The sequence below is a fragment of the Esox lucius genome, chromosome 5 (assembly GCF_011004845.1).
Source record: "Esox lucius isolate fEsoLuc1 chromosome 5, fEsoLuc1.pri, whole genome shotgun sequence".
NCBI classification, from domain to species: domain Eukaryota; kingdom Metazoa; phylum Chordata; class Actinopteri; order Esociformes; family Esocidae; genus Esox; species Esox lucius.
The window spans coordinates 19,040,352-19,062,364 of NC_047573.1; the positions used below are offsets into that span (position 1 = coordinate 19,040,352).

General features: G+C 43.9%; 1 protein-coding gene across 1 annotated transcript in view; it reads right to left on the minus strand.

Moving 5' to 3' along the window:
- Nucleotides 1-3,583: 3,583 nt before the first annotated feature.
- kif19 (kinesin family member 19) overlaps nt 3,584-22,013 on the minus strand; it is a 36,208-nt gene continuing 17,778 nt past the window's right edge. Inside the window, exons 3-19 of the mRNA XM_010888640.3 lie at nt 17,541-17,739; nt 16,078-16,214; nt 13,302-13,427; nt 12,939-13,133; nt 10,203-10,349; nt 9,964-10,086; nt 9,579-9,735; nt 9,326-9,500; nt 8,593-8,791; nt 7,810-8,080; nt 7,442-7,563; nt 7,168-7,325; nt 6,971-7,076; nt 6,462-6,585; nt 5,575-5,969; nt 5,185-5,353; nt 3,584-5,059 (exon numbers count right to left, since the gene is read on the minus strand). Coding sequence (XP_010886942.1) covers nt 4,929-5,059; nt 5,185-5,353; nt 5,575-5,969; nt 6,462-6,585; nt 6,971-7,076; nt 7,168-7,325; nt 7,442-7,563; nt 7,810-8,080; nt 8,593-8,791; nt 9,326-9,500; nt 9,579-9,735; nt 9,964-10,086; nt 10,203-10,349; nt 12,939-13,133; nt 13,302-13,427; nt 16,078-16,214; nt 17,541-17,739 — 2,934 coding nt within the window. The 3' untranslated portion in view covers nt 3,584-4,928. The remainder of the gene's footprint in view (nt 5,060-5,184; nt 5,354-5,574; nt 5,970-6,461; nt 6,586-6,970; nt 7,077-7,167; nt 7,326-7,441; nt 7,564-7,809; nt 8,081-8,592; nt 8,792-9,325; nt 9,501-9,578; nt 9,736-9,963; nt 10,087-10,202; nt 10,350-12,938; nt 13,134-13,301; nt 13,428-16,077; nt 16,215-17,540; nt 17,740-22,013) is intronic.

Genomic DNA, 22,013 nt, shown 5'->3' on the forward strand with positions numbered 1-22,013 from the left:
CCAAATGCGAACCTCTGGAATGTTATGTAACGGTGCATCTGATGCCGACAAGTAGCGCCACAGAGATCCCCCAGGACACCATCGGTCATCTTATCAGGAACATGCCCAGATGCTGTCGGGAGTGCATACAGGCACATGGCGGCCATACACACGACTGAGTCACATTTTGTGTTGCCGTGATGAAATTCAAGCCGAAACTGTGGGATTTTGGTTTCCATTCACGCAAGCCCTCAAATGGTTGGTGATTTTGGTTTCCATTACCAGTTGTTACTTTGCTGTTATTTTGTTCCCAATGAATTACACAATGTACAGTAAAGATTTTAATCTTTCAAAAAAATGTGTTCATTGAGACCCGATGTGTGATTTAAGTGTTCCCTTAATTTCTTTGAGCGGCATTTTTATTTCCATGTACATTTAGTTGCATAAATATTATACCACTTTTTTTTTTATTTCTATGTATAAATGGATTTAGAGATTCTTTTTTTTAGATTTTGGCTGGTCTGGTCCTTCATAGAGATGGGCCTCTAAATTAAACAATGAAGCAGTATTCTCTTGTTTATACTGTACACAAAGTACTGTAAAAAACATCAAATTCAGCATGAGATCACAGGATTGGATAGTACTAAATACGCCAAAGGCTGCTTCTGAATTAGGCATTATTCCTTGCAAATTTTAGTTTCATTTGAGGATGAATGTCAACTTTTTAAGTATGGTTGAATGTATGAAAATATAAATTCATACAATAAATATATATTTTCATACATAGCACCATACATAAAAAGTTGGCATTTATCCTCAACTGAAACATAAAAAAACAAAAGAAACCCCTGGTAAAAGATGGTATGTTCTCAATGTTTTATCTGATCAAACGAAGGTAAATAAAAATACCCAATTGCACTTGGCCTTAATAACAATTTAGGATGAAGAATCTCATCCTGTATCTGTTCCTAAGTTAAACTTCCCTGGGACACTGAAAAGTTTCAGCCCCAATGTTTTATGCTGCAATATTATTGTGTTGGGGGAGTAGGGTCAGTTCTCGTTCACCACTGTAAATCCTTGGTAATCTAAGGAATGCACTCTCTAAATGTTCTCCTGCTCCATTTAAATTTAAGGACATGAGGTCTTGGACCACACCTCAGGAGTACCAGACCCGAAAGACTCATAGCTGTCCCTGTCCAAAGTCTTCCCTGCCACTCTGCTGACCATTCCTCCCCTGGGATTGTCCATGTCCTTCATCAGGTCATGTTTCCGACCTGGATTATGTTTTACAGACTCTGGGCACAGCCCAAATGCATTTACTAATTACTAAAATGTGTACTCTTAAAATGTTCAGCCAGCACAGCCAGAAGAGGACTGGCCACCCCTCAGACCCTGGTTCTTGTCTAGGTTTTTTCCCCCATTTTAGGGTGTTTTCCCTAGCCATTGTGCATCAACACTGCTGTTGCTTGTTTCTTGGAGTTTCAAGCTGGGTGTTTTGTAATAGCACTTTGTGTCAATTACTGCTGATGTAGAAATGGCTTTATAAAATAAATGTAATTGATTGACTTAAGTGAATCACATCAAAAATCTTAAGGTATCACAGGAATTTATTAAGATACAAATAAAAAAAAATACGAAACAAAGCATACAAAATATTATTTTATGAAAACATGACAAAGACTGTAATTTTATAATTTGACAACAAGAAAAGGCAACCATAAAATGTGAACAAAAATAAATCATCTGCCGTTAGGGATGCACTTTGAAGTGCCATATGCTCTTGCAGGGCTAAAGATGCAAGAAAATCTGACACGGGATCCCATCATGTCAGGGAAGAGGAATAGGCATAGACCTAGGCTGTTTCAATGACAGAATAACACCCTATTCCCATTCAGAGTCATTTGAGACTAGATTAGACTATATATCATCTGAATGCCTATTGGTGCACAATAATTCTGGGCTTTTGATTACTAAGATCGACTTCATTTCTCCACACATTAAACCAGATATGCTTAATGCAGATTTATACAGTGGATATGAATAGTCTACACACCCCTGTGAAAATGCTAGGTTTTTGTGATGTAGAAGAATGAGACAAAGATAAAACATGTCAGAACTCTTTCCACTTTTAATGTGACCTATAATGTGAACAATTCAACTGAAAAACAAACTGAAATCTTTGAGGCAGAAAAATAAAAGTAAAAACCTTATAAACAATAAACAGGTTGCATAAGTGTGCACACCCTCTTATAACTGGGGATGTGGCTGTGTTCAGAATTAACCAATCACATTCAAACTCATGTTAAATAGAAGTCATTACACACTTGCCATCATTTAAAGTGACTCTGATTAATCACAAATAAAGTTCAGCTGTAGTAGGATTCCCCTGACATTTTCTTAGTTGCATCTCAGAGCAAAAGCCTTGGTCCACAGAGAGCTTCCAAAGCATCAGAGGGATCTCAATGTTGAAAGATATCAGTCAGGAGAAAGGTACAAAATAATGTCCAAAGCATTAGATATACCATGGAAGACAGTGAAGACAGTAATCATCAAGTGGAGAAAATATGGCACAACAGAGACATTACCAAGAACTGGACGTCCCTCCGAAAATTGATGAAGAGACGAGAAGAAAACTGGTCAGGGAGGCTTCCAAGAGGCCTACAGCAACATTAAAGGAACTGCAGGAATTTCTGTCAAGTACTGGCTGTGTACTACATGTGACAATCTCCCATATTCTTCATATGAATGGGCTATGGGTTAGGGTGGCAAGACGTAAGCCTTTTCTTACAAAGAAAAACAACCAAGCCCAGCTGAAGTTTGCAAAAACAAACATCAAGTCCCCCAAAAGCATGTGGGAAAATGTGTTATGTTCTGATGAAACCAAGGTTGAACTTTTTGGCCATAATTCCAAAAGGTATGCTTGGTGCAAAAACAACACTGCACAACACCATACCCACAGTGAAGCATGGTGGTGGCAGCATCATGCTTTGGGGCTGTTTTTCTTTAGCTGGGGCCTTAGTCAGGGTGGATGGAATTATGAACAGTTCCAAATACCAGGCATTTTGACACAAAACCTTCAGGCGTCCGTTAGAAAGCTGAAGATGAAGAGGAAGTTCACCTTTCAGCACAACAACGACCCAAGGCACACATCCAAATCCACAAAAGCATGGCTTCACCAGAAGAAGATTAAGGTTTTGGAATGGCCCAGCCAGAACCCAGACCTGAATCCAATTGAACATCTGTGGGGTGATCTGAAGAGGGCTGTGCACAGGAGATGTCCTCGCAATCTGACAGATTTGGAGCGCTTTTGAAAAGAAGAGTGAGCAAATATTGCCACGTCAAGATGTGCCATTCTATTAGACTCCTACCCAAAAATACTGAGTGCTGTAATAAAATCAAAAGGTGCTTCAACAAAGTATTAGTTTAAGGGTGTGCACACTTATGCAACCAGGTTATTGTGGGTTTTTTAATTACATTTTCCCCCTCAAAGATTTTAGTTTGTTTTTCAATTGAGTTGTTTACATTATAGGTCACATAAAGGTGGAAAAAGTTCTGATATGATTTATCTTTGTCTAATTCTTTTACATCACAAGAACCTGGCATCTTAACAGGGGTTTGTAGACTTTTTATATCCACTGTACATAAATTAATAATATTATTGTTGTTGTTCACCCGGACATTCTTGATCTATTGGGTGACATCCCTGTGCCATCATGCCAACTCCCTGTCAGTCATTGTCATGCCAAAAATTTTTGGCTTCACAACAAAAGGAATGAAATTGGCAAGATCTGTGCCCAGGCTAGCAGGTTTCTCCATCCTTTACAAGTGCCAGCTAGCATTTTCATTCACCCCTTTGTTATGTCGGTTGAATTGAACCACAACAGACAAAATCTACATTCTCTCCTCATTAGCTTGATGTAACATCGAGGCTTCATCAACACTTCACCAAGATAAGTATTGTATGAAAGCAGTGGGATGTAGCCTGTGTAAGCACTGGCTGATTCAGATCCAGGTCAAAAGTAAAACACTATCAAGTACAGCACTATAGAAGTTGGGTGCCATTTAGGACAGAAGAGTCATCTTTGGTATTGCAGTAAGAAAGAAAAAATATGAAAATTTTTGATATTGGTATACAAATTTTGTTTGAATTGTAAGGATGCTTTGTACAACATTCCGAATGATAGCACTGAATGGATGAATAGAATACTCAAGAGGCCTTTTCACACTGCAGTGTTCTTAGCAATTGGTTAACTTAGTCCCAACCAAAGACTGTCCGTAAGCTAGCTCAGCGTATGTTAACACCAGTGTCGTAACCCTGGGATAAAGATTCATTTGTATTTTTAAGCATTGGGCTGATGGACAAATACAACAAAATACCATATCACATTGTATTTGATTTGACTTGAGAGTAAACCTTTTATGCTTTGTTTTTGGTCCTGTTTCACACTGCATATTTTGCCAGGGTGTCTCTGGGGCTAGACCCTAACATTTGGTGAAAAACCTGCTAGTAATTCAAAATGTGCAAGTGTGAACAGTTGCCCTGGGCTAAGAAGGCAGTTAACACTGAGATGAGGTGCAGTGTGAACACGCCTAAAGGGGCTAACATGGTGTCCATTGTAGAAGGCTATACTCTCAAAATATACAGTACCAGTCAAAAGCTTTCAGACATTTACCAATTCATTTGAATGGGTGTGTCCAGATTTTGTCTGATATGTACATCTTTGGTGCAGTTTAGTCCCGTCCATATGAACTGTGCCAGCTGGTCAGGTTAGCGTTGGTGTTAGGGGATTCTGTGCAAGGAAACCCTGGGTCAAGTTAATTATGCCCCAAATTGAATAATACATGTTTGTTTTACTTTCTTTTTTTAAATGCACATAAAAAACTATAAAAAAAAAACATTCTTAATGCCCTAATTTACACCACCCTGGAGTAGTAATGGGTGTAGGTCTTCAGTGCCTCCGTACACGTTGTGCCCCAGAACCATTGGAGGTGATGTAGAGCAGGGGCTGGCGCAGCTGGGACGCACGCTTCAGCTGGCCCAAGGGGGCGTTGGCTGGCGGGGACTCTGAGATGATGGGGCCTGTAAAAACATCAAAACACAATAAGCACTAGTCAAAATCTCAGCGAGCCGTATGAGATCAATGTGTTGATATGAAATCTTCCATTAGAAGGTGCGTATCTTCCGTTAATCTCGTCCGGGTTCACCTGTTTGGTGGTTGTTCTGGGGCAACCGGGCCTTGGTGAGAGGTGGGACGCCCCTGTGTTGTGGCCGTTGAAGGGGCGCTTGAGGCAGGCCGTTGATGTGGAGGTGAGGGTCCGATGTGCTGTCCAGAGGACGTAAACGCGGCGTGGCTGTGGCCTTAGACTGAGACAGCTGATCGTAAAGGACGGTGTGAAAGAGTAGTGTGATCAGGTTGATTTCATGTGGACTAAAAGGTTTCCTCTGGCTGGAGCGCCTTAATATATTCATTTATTTACCAATGAATTAGTCAATTAATCAATTAAATCTAACCACTCAGTGTTACACTGTACTAAAATACAGTACGGATTAATCAAATGTTACCTAGGAAGCCTGATAATGAACACACAACTCACTGCTTGGCCTGTGACCTCAAACGAGCGTGAGCGTCTCTTCCGGCGCCGAGCCTCAAAGTCCTGCTCGCGGGATGTGGCGTTTGGGTTCTTGGGGGCTGGCTGGCGATTGCGTGGGCGTGTCCAGATGCCCTGGGAGCCAGGCCCCTCCCCCGTGCTGCTGGACAGGTTCTCATCTGAGGTGGCGTGGCGGAGCTCAGGGCTGGGCTGCCGACAACGGAGCAGGGCCAGGCCCCTAGGGGGCGCCTCACTGAGAGACAGGCTGTCCTTGTGCTTCTTGTGGTCCAGAGGGGATGGAGGAGGGGGGAGCCGAAGGGCGTCCACTTCCAGGGCCTTGGAGCGGCGACGAGCAGCCTTCACTGCAATGTTGTGGACCCCTTTAAGGATCTGCTGCCTCTCTGTTGAATCCAGTAGGAGGAGATAAAATAGGGTCTGGACAGAAACACCATGTACAGTAACACCCTGACCTAAGACAAGATTATAATCGTCCTTAGATGACCTACATGTTCCGGCTACATTCTGGTTTTCATCACATTGACTTTTTAGTCATTTAGTCTCTTATCCAGGTTTACTTACTTTAGAATATATATTGTTCTTTATATTGTATACTTTATTTTAGGGGAATGAATAACTAAACTGAAAGCTGGAGATGATTAGGCCTTTATGATTGGAATAAGCCAGATTGGAAATGTAGCCAGTACACCAGGGTTAAACAGCTGTACACATAGTTCCCTATCACTGCCCTGGTAACTGGGATCTCCTTAGACCAGAGTGCCTCCTACTGGCCCTCCAATACCACCTCATGTCATGTTGTGATCCACTCAAACATCTACCCAGGTCTTCCTGTTCTGTGTCCCTCCTGTCTCCAGTAGTCCCTGGCGGTCTCTTACCTTTACGTGTGAGGGGGACGTCCTGGCCTGTCTCGCTGCTCTCAGGGGAGGAGTCCAGTTGACTGCTGACACTGTGGCTGAGATGGCTGTAGCTCAGAATACTCTCGTTGGCCAACGGCTGCAGCTGGGCCGAATAGAAGGGAGAGGACAGACGTCATTATACTCACTCTCCCTACAGGAGTACTTCAGTACACACCATGACAAATGAGATAAAATATCACGAATAACTCCAGAGCCATTTTATTATCCCGAGCCAGAGAGCAAGACAACAAGACCTGACCCTTCACATATTCCACTTGAGCTGCTCAAAAGTAGCCTTAAATGGCAATGCATTTACATATCACTTTATACGTGTTCTCTGTAAATCTAAACTAGAATAAGATCGTATGAAAATAATGGCCTTTCTGTAGTGTATTATCACTTTAGAGGGCATTTTTGACTGAAAACGTTGATCAACCAAAAGCAGTCAACATCCTTATCAGTCCTAGTAGACGTCTGCAGCCTCTGACCTCTCTGTTCCCCTGGCCGTTAATGTGGATGGGAGGTGGGGTCATCACGGTAGAGTGTTTCAAATTTCTGGCGTGGGGGCTGCTCTTAAACACCCGGTTGTTGTCTCTGCGAGGGAGAGAGGAACAGTCATGAAGACGAGGATGCCAACCCCCCCCCCCTCCCCTCCCCCCTCCTGTCAGTCGGTCGCTCCTCTTACCCCTCAGGTAGGATGGGGGGCAGGGTGTGTCTGCGGGTCTTGGGCTGGCTGTGCCTGGTCTCTGAGCCCATGGTGCGGACACTCTCCTGGTCAGAGTCCACATCCTGCTGGGGCCCCCCACCACGGTTGGGCAGGGTGATCTTGGGCAGGGAGCCCTTCTGGAGACCACGGATAATGGAGGTGGAAGGAAGACTTTATACTTAGGAACTGAGTATGTGTGTGTGTGTGTGTGTGTGTGTGCGCGCGCGTCTCAACCACTCTATCTGGGGTCTACCTTCAGTGTGCGTCCGGTGACCTTGTCCAGGGCCATGGCTCTGTCCAGGTTCCTCTCATCCAGCTCTCTCATGTAAATGTCATACAGCTCCTGGAGGTGGGGAGGCACGAGGAGGCTGTGGTCTGCAACAACACCATACAGGTTAGAGCCCTATTCACACATTAACATACGACACAAAACGCCTGCGAACGGAGCATTTCATTACTGCACGTGCAATCAATCTTACTACGTTTGCAGGTTCTCTAAAATGTGCTTTCTGGACAGTGATTTCTATAATGTCTCCTCAGGGGGAAATCCTGAAGTATGACAGCCTATTGCCGTGGCAAGATATGATGGAAGCCGTGCTAGTTTACTGCGTTTGGACACACCGTCGATGAACTGCCTCTGTTGCTGGATTATCTCATCACAGAGGTGGCGGTGCTGCTCGAATCTCTGCACCACATAGTTCTTCTGCCGGATCACGTTGTCTTTGAGCAGAGCGTGGGACTGCATCTCTGCATTCTCAATCTCCAGCTCGTGCACCTTGCAGAGGAGGCCCAGCACCTCTCTCTGCTCCTCTGAGCTCACCCTGCGTGGGAGCAACTCCTCCAGACGCCTGGCCCTCTCCCGCAGCTCCACGAAGCGGCACTCCAGCAACGCCTACAGGAGAGGAGGACAAACAGCAAGCAGACCTCAATGGACAGCACAGTGTTCCCAACATCCCACAGGACGCCCTATTAGTATTTGTGGTGGCTGGTGGAGCGAGTTGAAATGGAATATACATGTTTCAATAATTCCATTCCAGGCATTTAAAATAGCCGTCCTTTAATTTCCCCTACCCGTTCTTTAATATCCCCTTGCTTGTTAATATATAAATAAAGTTTTTTATTTATATATTAACAAGCAATAAATATCAACAAAAGAAGTTTACAAAAAATATCAACTATTTCAACTGCCAGGGATCCTACAAATATAAATCGTATTCATTTAAAATACTACAGTTTTAATCACCATTTTGTTCTTGAATTAAGTGAATTATTAAATAAAGTTTCAGGCCATTTGCATTTGTTAATACTAAATGTACATAAACCTAGCCTAAGTAAAGTTGCGAAAGCTGTCTATGATTCTGTAGCTCCCTCCAGAGATGAGAACCAAGGAATACAGTAACCTACCTTCTGTTTGCGTATCTTCTTCTGCTCAGCCATGAGTGTGACCAGGTTCTCTCTAGCCATCGCTACTTCCTGGGTCTCTGTGCTGTCTGGAGGAGACTCAGGGCAGTCAGAGTCCTTCTCACTCTCCTCCTTACTGAAGCTCTCCTTCTTCCTCTCTGCACGCCACTTCCTGCGACGATGACTCCGCTCCTGCTCCCAACTACAGGAGGGGACATACAGTAAGGCATGCAATGATAAGCAGGTGTCTTGACACATTGTGTTGCCTTCCCAATTTCACAACGGCCAATTCCCCAAGATGGCTGTGCCTCTCCACAGCTGCTGGGGAACGGTCAAAGACTGACAAGCGCTTCCACCAAGCATTTACAACCCAAAACCCTATGGCTGGTACCTGGGCTCTAAGGTCGAGTATTCCCCCGACTAAACATCAACTGACCTGGCAGGCCCACACCCTTAATACGAGGATGTGAAAAGGCAGTCCCGTCCTACTACCCACCCGTCCTCAGTGCTGTACCAATTTGCACCACTATTTGCTGGACTTCAGGCATCGCTGGTATGTCGCGGCCAGGACGTCATTTAACTAGTACAGGTAAAGGCTGTAGGTGTAGAGGCAGTGTGATTTAATTGTTAGTCTCCAATAACATGTTTCCCTACGTAGAGCAACATGGGACCCGGTCATAAGAAGAGCATAGGGCTTTACTGGGGTCAAAGTGCATTTTGGGTTCCCCCGACATACTCTGTGATGGTGAGCAGGTGTTTTGAGGTGTCCATCTGAATCTCCATGTTGCTGTTGTCCAGCTCTATCAGGTTCTTCCTGATCTCCATCTGGCTCCTGAAGGCCTCTAGCAACTGTTCTCTCAGCTGGTCCATCTCTGTCCGGCTCGCCTGCGTGCTGTGGGACTGCACTTCCGCTACAATGGCGGCAGGAGAGAATTTTCAGGACAAACCGTGAGAAGCTGAGTGAGAGAGATTTAAGGTGCGGTCAGTACCTTGGACATGGCGGATATCAGCTCGGTCAGAGTTGAGCTGACGTCCAGCCTGATCCGCAATCTTCTTCTTGAGGCGCTGGATCTCACTGCGCAGGTCGGTGATGATGTTGGTGTACTGAGCGATGTGGTAGGATACGTTCAGCATGTTCCGCTTAACCTGGAGAGACACAACTGGGTTACAGCCGTATAGCTGCAGCCACAATGCAAGAAGGAACCCAACACGCAGAATAATGCTGACTGAAGGGGTTTCGAACAGCTCCACGGACAATCTATTCGTTTTTTCTTAAATTACACTTTATCAATTACATTTATTTTAAGATTTAAAGATTTGAGAAAACATTATCCTCTCAGCCCTGTGAGAAGAAAGACGAGGTGTACTGCTCACCCGAGTGCGGATATTTTTGGCGCGGTCGGCGTAGCTCAGCGTGTTGCGAGACTCCTCGAAGGCCAGGGAAGCAGGGCTGATGTGGGCTATCATCACCGTGCGACTGTTGCCGCCCAATGAGTCCTGCAGACCGTACACATCACAACAGAAAGCAATGGTTTCTATAGGAATGATTGAAGTACAACAAATGTATTACATTGTAATCGTATCACAAGTTTGGCGGATGTTTCAGGTGGAACCTTTAGCAGCCGGGTCAGCTTGCTGTCCCTGTAGTTGACGTATTTGTTAACGTGTCTCTCACTCAGTGCGTTGATACAGTTACCCAGAGCCAGGAGGGAGCGGTTGATGTGAGCCCCTTCTTTTAACCTCTGACCCCGGTTCTGTGTCTGGGAGTGGGAGAGAGAGCATGTTTAATTCATTGACAGTTCCAAATTGAATTCAAGTTCCAAATCTACAAATAATAAGTGGTTATTTAGGATGCAGATTGATTTGTAGTTCACTCAGCCAGACTTCAGTGCTGTCACCAACTGCAGTGTAGTTTATCTTGAATACATGGCCTTTATGGGTTTGTTATGTTAAAGCCCAGCAGGGTGCTGCCACTGTTACATTCAGACCAAACCAGCCGTGCCCATACCTCTGTGTGCCCCATGACACGCAATTACATTTTTTGTTTATTCAAGAAGACACAGAAATAATGAAACATAGACCAATTCTACTTCAGAAATAAAAAGTAAAAAAAACACAAAGAAGAAAAAACAAAGAAACAAAAAAGTCAGGGATAACTGTGATAATTCATTTCGAGAATTACAAATAAAGCAACATTAAGGATTAACATTTAAGTTATTATAGAGTTTCAAAAACATAATATTATTTCTGTCACTAACCAATTCTAAAGATTTTAATAGATATTCATGTTCAATAAAAAAAGCATTACATTTGGGTACAGATCTCAAATAGCTGCATTTCCTGGATAGAATAAAAAGGTTAATGGCTAAATAAATAACTTAGTTTCAATCTGAATAATATAACAACATCTTTCAACGTAAATATTGCAGGATTTTTTATGGGAGACAGAATATAGTTACTTAGTTCATTCCAAAACAACAGATTTCACACACCAAGAATATGTATATATATATATCAAATAAATAAATATTTTTAACAAAACAATTAGGGAAGATTTGTAATTAATAACAATATTTTTTGTTCAAAAGAAGTGTTTTGTGTGGGAAAGGTTGTGCACGTAACATAACTTCACTCGTTAAAATTAAACAATATTGACCATAATCTACCAGGATGAACAGGACGAAACCGTTCAAATACACCCGCTCAAAGTGACATCATCTTGGCAACCACGCGCAAATTAATTCTCTCTTTCCGAAGCAGATGGCATGCTGGCCAATTAGCTGAATCAAATGTTAATCAACAATGTAGGGACAAGTCACTCAACAATAATTATACATTCACAGACATTGATATTACTTGCTTTTGCTATCACATTTCACTTTGGGATAAACAGTGCTGCGTATCGTTTTACCCGATATGCAAATTCCTTTTTGTGTGGATATTGGTAGACCATTGATTCGAAGTCATACACAATCATGCGTTTCTCTACTCTGATGAGTGGGGAAATCAATGCAGTTAATAGTAAATATTATTGAATACACCATCTTCGGCGACTCACGTGAGGTACAATGTTTGTGTCAACCAATAAAAGTGAAACGTGCAGCGCGTTATAAAGCCTTCACATGCCTTTACATGATTCACTGGTTTGAAGAACAATGTGAAAAAATGCCTCACCGGCTTGGCGTCTCAAATAAAACTAGGTTTGAGCGCCTGGCAAGCTGGCAACGCAAATGCTATTTGACTTGTGTGAGCAGTAAACATCTTGGTGTACCTTCATTTTGCAATGCTCACGCACACAGCGCGACTGGTCATAAACCAGCAGGTGGTGCTCTGATCTTTTCTCTCCACCTGCTGTTACATTGGAAACGTCTCGAGTAAAACATCTTGAAATCTTAAATGTTGAAAAAGTGTATATTATATTTAACACGTTTAAAAATATTTATTTTATGACAAACATCCCCAACTAGTTCACACAACAACTCATGCCCAAATGGCCTCCCAATAACTTCCTATAAAGTGCACTGCTTTAGACCAGAGCCCATAAGACTTTCCATTTGGGACACAAACGTTCTGTTGACTGGGTTGGCAGTATTGATGTGACACTAATTACAATTGGTTCAACAAAAGTAACCACCACCATAAAATTGTGCTCTGAAAATCCCTAGACCATCACACTACCACGTCAATCATCTGTGTCAGCCATTTTGTAATTGTTTCAAACCCAGACATATGTAGGACATTGATAGTCAACAGTAAGTATACAGAAGCTGCTAACTGTAGAGATATTAACCCCTTCTTTCCCTCCAACCACGGTCTCTAGATGTAGAATGTAAATTGTGCTCAACACTGTCCCTCATCAAAACGTCCAATGAACCCCAGTCCCAGACTGCAGACGTCCCTTATCAAAGTCTCCTATAAACCCCAACTCTACACTGTAAATGTCCCTTATCAAAGTGTCCTATAAACCCCAGCTCTACACTGTAAATGTCCCTTATCAAAGTGTACTAAAAACCCCAGCTCTACACTGTAAATGTCCCTTATCAAAGTGTCCTATAAACCCCAGCTCAACGCCATAAATGTCCCTTATCAAAGTGTCCTATTAACCCCAGCTCAACGCTGTAAATGTGCCTTATCAAAGAGTCCTGTAAACCCCAGCTCTGCAACAATTTGAACCTGCTAGTTGGTAACACTACCTGTACATACATTCCCTGAAATGTCTAAGAGGAGTCTTAGCTGTTACATCATGAAGTAATAGGTCACAGAAACACTTGACAAAAGGGCACAGAAAGATGTCTGTTGGTAGGTGCACGTGCACACACCCTGTTCCACCCGTTCACACATGCACACACCTGGGAGGCTCGTTCGGAGCCGGCGAGGTCGATCATGAAGAGGCGCGCGAAGCGGACCTCCTGTAGAAGGTCTCGACTGCGGCTGGTCTGCCGCACTGCCACCTGTAGAACAGCATGGGAGCGGGACGATGTCTGGTTGGCCGCTGTGGGTTCCTGGGTCCGCTGCTTGTTGCCCTTCATTAGCAGCTCCATGATCTGTCAGGAACAGCCAATAAACTTTATGTAGCTTTATAAAACCCTAAAATCATGTTTATGACGTGTGATATTAGATGTGCTCTGGAGTCCCCAGAATGTACATAATGTTGATTAAAAATAGTGTGTTTTTGGTATAGTGATTGTGTGTGGCCTTGTATGACCTCTGACCTCGCGGGCATTGATAGTGGAGACCTCTGTGATGCCTGCCACCTGGATCTCTCCTTTAGAGTCTTCTCTGAGGTCCAGGAACCCAGAGGACGGGTTGAGAAGGTCCCGGATCATCTCGTTGTAGATCTGGGAATACACAGTGGGAACGGTCAGTTTGTTTAATCTCAGAAGCTCTACATTCAAGCATCCGTTAGATTTAAGATGCATCGTTTGATGTCACAACGGGACTGAGCTGCCCTTACTGTTCAAGTCGGAGCCCTGGAACCCCTTTTAACCCCTTGAGTGGAAACATTTATTGAGACAGACAGAACAGTGCTTATTCAAAATTTCTTTCAATCCATCTTTCCTTTTAGTTAAATTTAAAGAGAGTCTGAGTTCAGAGTAGCTGCATGAGTGTTAAATGTGTGTGTTTACGTGTGAATGTATGAGTATCCATGTCCCTGCATACTGACTTCACTGTATGTAAAACAGGAGGCTGATTTAAAGGGTGCATACGGGAGCATGATTTAAGCAGGGCCATAAAACACCCATGAACCTCTCTGCCTGTGCGGCGACTGGAGGAGGGCTGAGAGGCCAACGGCAGGCAGAGAAATGCTCCCTAGAGACCAGCAGGACCAACACAACACTGGAGCAGGACTACATTATGAAACATATGCTATCGGCTAGCTGTCCAACCTTAAACTACAATATTCACCATCTGCTGCTGTGCTCTACTCCACTGCACCCATTCATTAAATGCTGAATAGATTGTATTGTAAAACAGTGTGTCTCAAACATTAAACCAATTATGGAATAGATGGATTTTTTTTTTTTTACGAGCAAAGGACAAATGATTGCCATTTCTTTTTACTGTGGAAATGTCTTTCTGCTACACGTCTATGGCTGAGCAAGATTGGCATTTTATTTGAAATAAAGAGCAGTCAATCAAGTCACTTTCTTTTTCAGCAGAGATGAAGACTGGATGTCTGGCTTAGGATGCACCTCTGCATGGGTCACGTTTTCTGAATAAACAATACTTTCATTTAAGTACTGAAGAATTATAACAATGAACTTGCACCACTTGTCTGTTCATTACGGTGATTGTTTATGCCAACTGTCTGACACTTGGACGTTTTTAGCGGCAGCCTTAGAACATAAGAACCCTGCATGAGCCTGAGCTGTTTGTGGCTCTGTTCAGCAATCAGTGTCAATATTGGTACAGTCCACACAGGCCTACTTAGGTCATGTATCTATCCAAACGCCATCATCCTATCACACATCCGCTTAGATAATCCTTCAGCCAATGAGACGCAAGAAAACACGATGAACAAGTCCATTACTGGCTATTCTCAGTCTGAGGACTTGGTGTTCTTTCATTGTCTCACATCTAATCAGAAACCGATTAAATGTTACAATAGAACTCCTGCTTGTTACAATAGAACTCCTGCTTGCTAATCTTCGGATCTCATCATATCATATAATAGTTTATAGATCATTTTATCTACTGAATCAAACCGAATAACCCGGAATGTGAGTATGATATATATGTATTTTTTTAAATGAGACAACAGGCGGCAGAACTATGAGCTTGGTTAACCATGTAGGGTTTGAGCATTTCCTGAAGGTAGGGAGGGGCAGCCCCCCAGCTGGCCCCTAGGCAAGCACCATGGCCTTATAATGGATGTGAGCTTCAACTGAAAGCCAGAGGAGTGAGTAGAGAAGTGGGGTGTCATGAGATGGCACAATCTGTGTGCCCTACTACTGTGAGTCCAGACGTGACAGACAAGAGCCTCAATTAGGGCGTGCACAACCGCCCGGCTGCTGAAAGCTTCGATGGCTGTGTTGTTGGACATGTTGTCAGGGGATTCATGTGAAAGAGAAACACACACTGATGCAGGAAACAGAGTGACATTTCCTGGATTGCCGTATCATTATCTGAACCTGTTTCTCAAAGCGGGAAGACAGTCCTGAGAGCAGTGGGCTGGATTCTAACCAACGCTGCAGCTGTAATGAGCCCCGGAGGCAGCAGCTTCCAACCCTAAATCACTGAACCCCTGAATGACTGAACCCCTGCTCTAAATTAGAAGGGGATTTTCTGTTTGTGAATTTGACCAACATTAGAAGCATTTTTAATGTCGGAATACTCTAGAACAGAGGTCTCAAACCGGTTCCACGGAGGGCCATGTGTCTGCAGGTTTTTGGGTTTTCCTTTAAATTGGTTCCCAGTTCAGACCTAAACAACCAGATGGGGGTAGAAACTAACCAATTAGTGACCTAATTAGTCAGTTAAGTACAAGGTGAGAAAAAAACCTGCAGACACTCTGCCCTCCTTGGAACCGGTTTGAGACCTCTGGTCTAGAACATTGCATTACCAGTTGTGCAGCTAAATACCTGCTTCAGACATGGCAACTGCAGTTTTTTTTACCTGTGGTCAAAGGCTGTCCACTACATTAGATTAGATTCAACTTTGTCATTAAACAAGTACAAGCACAGTACAACGAAACGCCGTTAGCATCTAACCAGAAGCACAAATAGAAGAGGGCAGGAAATGTCCAAGTATTAAGTATAACATATGTACCAGATGTGCAATGAAGGCACATGCAAGTACAAATGGCAATTCTAAATGTGCAGTGAAGGCATGTTGAAGGTGCACGTGCAACCGAAATACAGGGATAGCAGCAATGAGGTTCCCGAGGTGGACGTGTACATGTAACAACTGAAATGTCCTTATCAGACGTTGCAGGGCAGTGAGAATCGGGTGCCGTTGGGAGACACGAGCGTGGACGCGTATTCTCACCTCCAGGTAGGACATGGAGATGTTGTATTGCATGTCATCACTCGTCTCCTCGATCGCTTTGAATAGGTCATTTAGGGTTCTCACGTAGATCCCCGGCTCTCGGTCTGTTCCCAACATAGTGTATGTTTTCCCACAACCTACACACACACACACACACGAAATATGGACATTCACATATCTAGCTAAAGAGGGCAATACTGTCAATAACAAACCACATTTCCACATTGAACACTTTTCAATTACTTTTCAATGGAATGCAGACCGTGTGGGTCCAAATATCTGTTCTAGGCCTAACAAAATTAATACTGTTAAATCTGTCAGGATTTATTTATTGCAATAGGGCCACAGTGTAATTACTCAAGTCTTATTGATATATTTGACTGTTTTCACTGCATGACCTTTTCAGGTTAACAAGACCCGACTGGTAAACAGGACCTCCCATTCGTGGTGGTGGATAAAGATGCTTTCAGCTGTAATGCAGTTGATTGGTGAGGGTGACATGAACACTCACTGGGGTTGACATTCAGACAACCATCATTTGACCTGTCAGTCAACATAGTGGGAGATTCTCAAATAACAGTCTAAATGATAGCGCCTTTCTCTAGGGGGCAATAACATGGGCTCTTCCCCCACATATTCACATGGCATTGCTATATTTTTGGTTAAATTCTATGGTTGAATTCTATTGACCTTTTAATCGCATCTATTGCACGGTGAATTAACTTAAGTTCAGTTAATTTATTTTGCCATTAATAGGAATCTTGTATTGCATTTGGTTGCTGGATGTGGGGATATTTAAAAAGGCCTTTTTGTTGAAAGCTTAACCCTCAATCAAGATATATTCTCCGAAAGCGTGCCTGTTTTGGCCAAGGAGGACAGGTCACGCAGTCTTAATTCTGTTTTGGACAACAAGCCTGTGACACACTGAGTTTAATTCGAGATGAGAAGAGATTAAGAGAGCGGAGTCTGCAGGGAGAGAAAGACAGATGGGAGGGAGGGTAAGATTTATCTTGGGTCTCTTTGTTTTTCTCGTCAGGGACTGTCAGAGGCCTGCTTCTCAGCAGTCAGGTGCTTACTACGACATAATTTCCTGTCATCCTATTAAAAACAGGATGAAAGAAGACATGCAACAACCCTCCCTGGTACCCATGGTAACAGATCAGAATGCCCTAGACTGCTAGCAAGCCTGGCACCCCGAAAAAAAACAAAAGTGGAATCTAAGAACGCCATCTTATTCAAGCAGGAAAAAGGGAAACATCTTATATAATTTATGAGTTTGATTATACAACTGTAATGAGAAGAATTTGAAGGAACTTGAATACAAAAGACATATGACTAAATCCCAAGGCGGATCATTTCCTTGGGTATTGTGTTCCCGGTGGGCTGTAGACAGTGGCGCGCACACACACCCACACCCACACACACCCACACCCACGAGAATATGGCAGCTACAGTCTGCAGACCTGTAGGTCCGTAGGCAAAAACGGTGGCATTGTAGCCAGATATGAGGCCTTCGATCAGGCCCTTGGTCGTGGCTCTATACACCTCCTCCTGGCTGGCTGAGTAGTCAAACGCCACATCGAACATGTAGGTCTTCTCCCGGGAGCGGTTGGCACGCAGGATGTCATCTGGGTCTTCCAGGGGGTCCATCAGAACCACCATCTACAGCAGACAGAAAAGGAGAGAAAAGAGAGTACACAGAGAGAGGTCAGATGATCCAAAGGAGACAGTCAGCAGAGAATGTCGGCAAAGGCAGGGACTGATATCTCAGAGGACGGCCTGCTGCCGCCCGTGGCTTTCCGCCGGGGAGACGGTGAGCACCGTAATGGCTGACAGTGACCCGGCTCCATGAGGGGAATGAACATGGTGAATTAACATGGCAGTTAAACTGTCAGCCGCAGATACAGGGGCCGGGTGGATCGAGATGGAGAGCCCGGAGTACCACTGTCCACTGCATCCCTAGGCCCTCTGTTCCCCAGTTCATCCACAGGGCCCAGGCAGACAGAATGCTCCAGGAAGAAGGGCACCTTTTTGGACTACCCGCTAATTTCTGCCATTCATGTCATTCTGAAACAGCATCATGCACCATCACCATCATCTATCATTACCATCGTGGCCATCTGTACCCTGGTCTATTCAGAGTGCCTGCCTGTCTGCCGGTGGCTGCTTGATTTACCATGGTGGCAGGACGTAATAACTGTAATTACGAGGACAACACATTCCCTTTTAGAGAAAGGTCTTGAGTTGAAATTGCGCAAATAATTTATTGAATGTCACAAATAAAATTACATCCAGGGTTAAAAGCAGGGGTTAGGGAGTGTTAAGAGTTGCGGTTAGGTGGTACGTTTTAGGATCTCTAAGGTTAGTGTTACGGAAATGTTTCTTTCAGCGCGCATAAGAATGACGATACCAATGCGTTTGTGTCCGAGGGGTCAGGGTCTGGTCTAGTATCTCCAGCAGAGGACAACCCGGTTACGCAACCCTTCAGCAATGGAGCCGCTCACTTTGAAGCCTCTTGATTGAAATTCAAGAGGAGGGATCTGACTTTTAAAAGCATATAATTACACAGAGAAAGGGAAACGAAACACACAGAGTGCTGTAATCAGCAAACAGATGGGAGGGGAGAGCCAATAAGGAGATGACAGCTGCCCAAGACTGGTCAACTGCCTCTCTAACTTCTGAAAGTATTTAGACCCCATCACTTACTGCACACACTAATGTTATACCCCATAACGCTGAAGCGGGCAAAACGCTGTGTCCGCTACTTCAGGTTTGTGGGTAAATTCTCCCAGAAACAGAATTAAACATTAAATAAACTACTCAGGAAACGAATATAATCTACCAGAGTTTATTACAAGCTTGTAGGTGATACAACAGCTGTTACACATAAAGTGTTCAGCAACGTATGACATCAGTGTACAACCTCAGTGCATTACACAAGTGTATGACAACTAAATACAGTTTAGGAATCCTTTTGTAATAAAACATGAACCAACTCCAAGACATCTCCCCCTGACTTCTCCACTGACCATGGGTGTGTCTGCTCTCGGTTTAGGGCCTATCTGACCAGGCTAATTCAGCTCCTCCATACCTGCCAAACCTCCACGCTGTGTGTCTGATCACATGCCACCACTGAACTGTCAATACTACACAGATGCTTCTGTTGAGTCTCCATACAGGTTCTAAGGTCATGCCTTAATCCCCCTATCTTGAGCCATGAGTAGATCACTCTGTCGGGGAGCATTACAGTAGATTGGAATGGGTCTCTAGTTCATAAGAGTGGCTACACAACACTGGTCTTGTGATTCTCAGGTTGGTTAATCCAACTCCAACTAGTCTGACTGATGAGTCATCAAGATGCATCCTCTCACAGAATGGGCTTATAACGGAACTGTTATGTAGCTGGTTTGTTCATGCCTAGATGAGTATATTCTAAGACACAGAATAAATCCATTTAACTAGTATATCATGAATTACAAATGTAAGATTACATTTGATATGAAAAATAACAAAAACAGTAATGTAACATTTACAAAATATTCTAGAATGACAAAGTGAATACACATTTGTGAGAATTTATTGAAAATAAATAAGTGGAATGTCTCACATTCATAGGTTTTCAGAACCTTTGCCGTGACACACCAAACTGAGTGCATATGCATCCTGTTTCTTTTGAATGTCCTTGAGATGTGAATTTAACTTGATTGGAGTCCACCTGGGGCAAATTCGGACAAGGCACACAAACTTGTCCATACAAGGTCCCATACAATTTCACAGTGAAGGTCAGCGCATAAAACCAGGCTATGAAGTCCATGGAAATCTCTGTAGACTGCTGAGAATTGTATCGAGGCATAGAGGAGGGTAGGTTAGAAAAAATGTGTCCAGCTACCAGGAGCACAGTGGGCTCCATCATTGTGAATTGAAAGAAGTTTGGAAGCACCAGACTGTTTCAAGAGCTGGACGTCTGGCAAAACTAAATAACCGAGCATAAAGGGCATTGGTCAATCATTTTCTTATCGATGCACCCTTAATTCTATCATTCCCTTTATTATAGAGAGAAGAGCTGCTAAGAAGAGACCAGGTGAAGACCTGACCACAGAGAAGAGGTCATGTGAAGAATTGGCTTTAAATAAGAGAGAAGAGCTGCAGGAGATCATGTATTAGGGTGGTTGACACTATCTTGCCCCATCGCTCCTCTCAGGTATTGTATTTGGAGCTCTTCTCTCTAGACCAGTGTCAGACTGGTGTCCTTATCAACGTGACAGAACTGACACTCGTAGTGTGTGTGTGTGTGTGTGTGTGTGTGTCTGCACGTGTATGCGACTAAATCCCAAATGATTCTCTTCTACGGGAAGCTGCATCACCGAGCAATTACTGTTAACTGCTGTGTTAACAGAACAACAGATTTTTCCTCTTGCTGTCTCCAGAATTCGATTGAGTAATTCTTCATTGACTAAGTAATGCCCTAATCTCACGGCTTGCTGGTGTGTCCATGTGTGTGTTCCAGGAGGGATGAGTGAGCAAACACTGGGCCTTGTTTATCGTTCAACCTGGGACCTCGTGTGCATTCAAGGATATTCCGACACGAGAGTGTTTTCAGTACAGTACAATGCATGTGTGTGTGTGTGCGCGACGTTTGTGTGTGTCTCTGCCAATGGACACCCTTTAGGACCAACTGAGACGATTGTGCCTCTGCCATCTGTTGCCTATGTTCCTTAGGTTACCCGGTTACCCCCCCTTCGCCTGCTAACGCATGACAGCTGCTGGCAGGGCATGGCATCTTCTGAAGGGTGACTGTTCTTAGGACGGCTGATGAGGAAACCTCCAGAATGGCTCCAGAGGACACACACTGTCCCCTGGGGAACTGAGAACACACGTGTTTCACCATCAGAACTCGGGTGCTGAAAAAACAATGTATGGGCATGCGTTGTACGACTGCAATCTGACAGACATAAAGGAACTGTAGCTACAGGGATGTTCTAACCCTTCATGGTAAATGGACTAACCCTCAGAAACACCTCCAACAAAGGTCCCAACTTGCCTCCGTTCATTCCTTTGGAATGACCTACAGTACAATGGAGTTCCTTTCAAAGGGCAGCATTTCTGCACTCCATGTTGTACTGCCATGTTAATGACTATGACAGGTTTGAAGAAAACAAGTCTGTTTCAGTGTCTTAAGCCAGGGACGGTTCTAGGAGAGTACACTTGTTAGAAGCACATAAACAGACGTCAGCTGAAACCAGCAAGTCAGGGCAGGCAGAGTGAGCAGGAAGCATGACTGACCACCAGGGTGGAAGTCTGTGCACACTGAAAGAGTGTGTGTTTGCGTGGAAAGGGCATGTGTGGTCCCGTGAGCCAAGAGAAGCTTGGCTCACACACCGCGCATCCTCACAAGCGCTCCAAAATGGCCAGTGACGGACAGGCTCTGTATCCACTCCTCCACTTAATTCTCTTCAGTCCATGAAGCGTAGGACAGGTGCAGCACAGCAACCAGATCACAAACAAACCAACTGGTCACCACGCATAATAGCATATACACAACAGATAAGCCTTAACACAAACTCAATCAAATGTTACCCATGCAATGCAGTGTTGGTCTGAACATACACGGGTAACAAAAGCAATAGGGGAACTGATACAGCACTGTTCTGTGGCAGAGCACACAGTCCAACTGAATCAATGACTACAGCTCCTGTACCAGCCGCTTTAAAACGTTTTTGTTCAATAGACTGGTAAATTATACTAACCTAACAACACATTCAACTGTTAGATAACATTTAACATAAGTAATCTTAGATGGAGGAAGCATGGGTAATATGGAGTGGCAAGCAAAGGTAATGTGGAGGGGGAAGCATGGGTAATGTGGAGGGGGACGCATAGGTAATGTGGAGGGGGAAGCATAGGTAATGTAGAGGTGGAAGCATGGGTAATGTGGA